The sequence below is a fragment of the Corythoichthys intestinalis genome, chromosome 6 (genome assembly GCF_030265065.1).
Source record: "Corythoichthys intestinalis isolate RoL2023-P3 chromosome 6, ASM3026506v1, whole genome shotgun sequence".
NCBI classification, from domain to species: Eukaryota; Metazoa; Chordata; class Actinopteri; order Syngnathiformes; family Syngnathidae; genus Corythoichthys; species Corythoichthys intestinalis.
In genome coordinates, this window is record NC_080400.1 from 292,194 (window position 1) to 295,460 (window position 3,267).

General features: G+C 42.3%; 1 protein-coding gene across 1 annotated transcript; it reads left to right on the forward strand.

Moving 5' to 3' along the window:
* Positions 1 to 397: 397 nt before the first annotated feature.
* Positions 398 to 1,385, forward strand: polr2d (RNA polymerase II subunit D). Its single transcript, XM_057839460.1, has 4 exons — positions 398 to 636; positions 747 to 927; positions 1,001 to 1,096; positions 1,169 to 1,385. Exons 1-4 carry the CDS (start codon positions 564 to 566, stop codon positions 1,245 to 1,247), a joined length of 429 nt encoding a protein of 142 aa, XP_057695443.1. The 5' UTR covers positions 398 to 563; the 3' UTR covers positions 1,248 to 1,385.
* Positions 1,386 to 3,267: the final 1,882 nt, after the last annotated feature.

Sequence of the window (3,267 nt, forward strand, 5' to 3'; positions counted from 1 at the left end):
TTAGAATCTATTGACAAAAGTTCTCTAAGACACCTCCGATTTGTTTTTTTTTTTTTGCCTTTTAAAATCAGAATTGGATTAAACAATGACATCAATAAAGTCATGAGAAATAAAATGAATAAACCGATGAGAATTTTTCCCTGAAGCCTCATAATATATTCATATGCACAGTATAACATGTAAATCATTTTGAACAGCCTGATGTTTTGTATTATAATACATTCGTAATGTGCGGCAGATGTTTTTAAACATGTGAGTTAAAAATACAAAGAAAACAACCCGTTTTGTGTTTTGACATCAACTTGTTTCAAGCAAATAGAAGGTAGGTGTCGGTCGGTTCGGCTCCCTCCCGGCCGCACGGTGGCGCGCTTGCGTTACAAAACCTGACGGAAGTGAAGCTCTCGCGGTACAAAACGGAAACGAAGTTGATTCGAAGCAAGGCAAGAGAGATCAGACGCCTCTCTAGCAAGGCGTTGGCTGCTGTCGTTGTAGTGTTTTTTTTTTTTAACTCTCACTGGAGCGGAGCGTCTCTCTCATTCGGCCGCTGTTTCGCGGAGGGAGGGATGGCGGCCGCGGGCTCGGCTCCGCATGTCGGCGACGTGGAAGAAGATGCTTCGCAGCTGCTCTTTCCAAAAGGTGTCCGAACAAAAACCACTCACCGACGGCGACATCTAGAATAGGAGCCTTAATGGTCACATAATCTCGTGTGAAAAGCCGTTTGATGAAGATATTGCGGTGTCGTCTAGAATTCGAGAATTCCGAGACGCTGCTCAACTCCGAAGTGCGAATGCTGCTGGAGCACCGCAAGCAGCAGAACGAGAGCGCCGAGGACGAGCAGGAGCTGTCCGAGGTCTTCATGAAGACCCTCAACTACACCGTGCGCTTCAGCCGCTTCAAGAACCGAGAGACCATCACGGCCGTCCGCAGGTCAGACACGTACACCGGCCGAAGCCGGCCGTCGACGGCGCTAATTAACCGATAGCGCCTGTCGTTTTCCCAGCCTGCTCCTGCAGAAAAAGCTGCACAAGTTCGAGCTGGCCAGCTTGGCCAACTTGTGTCCCGAAGCGGCCGAGGAAGCCAAGGCCCTCATCCCCAGGTCAGTCGGTCGCTCCGCTAGTCCAAGCAGGCACATCCTCCTAACCTAACCCCTTTGCCCCCTACCTCTTAGTTTGGAGGGCCGCTTCGAAGACGAGGAACTGCAACAGATTCTCGACGACATCCAGACCAAGAGAAGCTTCCAGTACTGACTCCTTTGGTTTCACGACGACTTTGATGGAAATCGACATTTGCGCTTTTAACATCTCAACTTTCATTTGTTCTGGTGTGTTGCTTCTTTAACCATCATTTGACAGTTTTGCTAGTAAACTTCCACTTTGCATAAAATGAGTACAGCGTTTTTTTGTTTTTTTTTTAATGTCCTTGTATTGTATGGCGTTAATAAATAGGTATAAGTAATATTTTGTTAAACAACCATGTTATACAACAAGGAATTTTAAAAAGACCCTATAGCACCTTTTTATGAACAATGAATGGGTGTTGCCAGTCATACAGTATTTTATGTGCCCCAATATGAATTTCACTGGTAAAAAAAATACTTTGGAGTCTACATAGCATATTCTACAGTTTTTTTAAAAATGGTGCGCCATAAGTAATTATCCAATATCGCTTTATTTATTTATTTATTTTTTTTTATGTCTTTGGGCGGAGTTACAGTCGGAAGGATGCAGTAGGTAGAAAGTTCTCGGTTGTCTGCAGATGACCGAGGTATTGCTCGTGTTGCGTTCGACAACCGCTGGGATTTCTGGCCATCAGCCACCTCGCTGTCCATGACAATGTGGAACCCAGCACGTCTACTGTGCATCATTTGATTGCTCGTCAAGTGTCGATATGCGCGAAAGTGTCCTTTCCATTTTATCCAAATGATACGACCGTCGATTCTCCCCGTGTTTTATTCCAACACATTGTCGAAGATCGCAAAGTGGCCGATGGCTAGAAATCCCAGCAGTCCTTGAATGCGACACGAGCAGTGCCACGGTGCCGAGCGAGCTTAAACGTCATCTCCAAACGAAACGCCCGTCGCTTCAAAACAAGTCGATGGACTATTTTGTTCGCCTTCGGGAAAACACGGAGAAACGGACAACTTTGTCGAGGAAAAAATAAAAACGGACCGAGAGGTACTGTTGAAGCTGCCAGGATATCGGATTTGTGTTCATATAAACAGGCTCGTTTCACACGGAGTAGGTATAAATACTGAGAAATTATTTTATGATTATATACCGTACAAATAGTAATTTTGGAACATTTCAGTTTTGTGGTGTGCTGCAAGATTTTTTGCAATGTAAAAATGTGCCGTGATTCAAAAAAGGTTGGGGGAAAAACTGATCTACAAAATGTTAACTCCATAAACTGTACACGGATCCTTAATATGCTCATTTATGCACGTAACTTTGGCCGTGTTAGGCATGAGCTGATACTTTCGCAAAGCACCACGGCTGCGTTCAATTTTCTCGGGATATCAGTTCTCAAGCTGGAAAATCGTCCTGATGTGTTGTAAAGTCATGTGGGATAAAACCAAAGGCAGGCAGAGAATTAGGGTGTTTCCTTAAAAATGACTATATATAGGCTAAAAAGCATAATGTACAAAAGATTTTTTTTAAAAACCTGAAATATACTTGTTTAAAAAAAGTATTTTTTTGGCTTAAAAATGACTACACCAAGAACCATATACAGGGGTTGGACAAAATAATGGAAACACCTTATAAAACCACAAACTAATTTAATATGGTGTAGGTCCGCCTTTTGCGGCAATTTCAGCCTCAATTCTCCGAGGCATTGATTCATACAACTTGGGAATTGTTTCCATAGGAATTTTCAGTTACAGTACACTCTGTTAAAGACAATTGCAGTGGAAATCGATGTCTTCATTGCATCTCTAAAACGGACTATAAATGCTCAATAATGTTGAGGTCTGTGGATTGTGGCAGCCATACGAGATGTTCAATTATTCTGATGCCAAAATATTAGGTCTTTCCATTATTTTGTCTAACCACTGTAGACATGTATAGTGAGGCTTTTTTAAGTTAAAAGACTAGATTTTTCCTACAGAAAAAAAAAAAAAAATACATATTGGTAAGGTGTTTTTGGCTTAAAACTATTCAGTTTTGACCATATAATTTTCACAAACACAAAAAAGGTGAAGCAAAAATGGATAAATGAGCTTCCTTTTGGTGGGTTGGATGAAAGGCCCCATCAAGAGGACAAGAATGG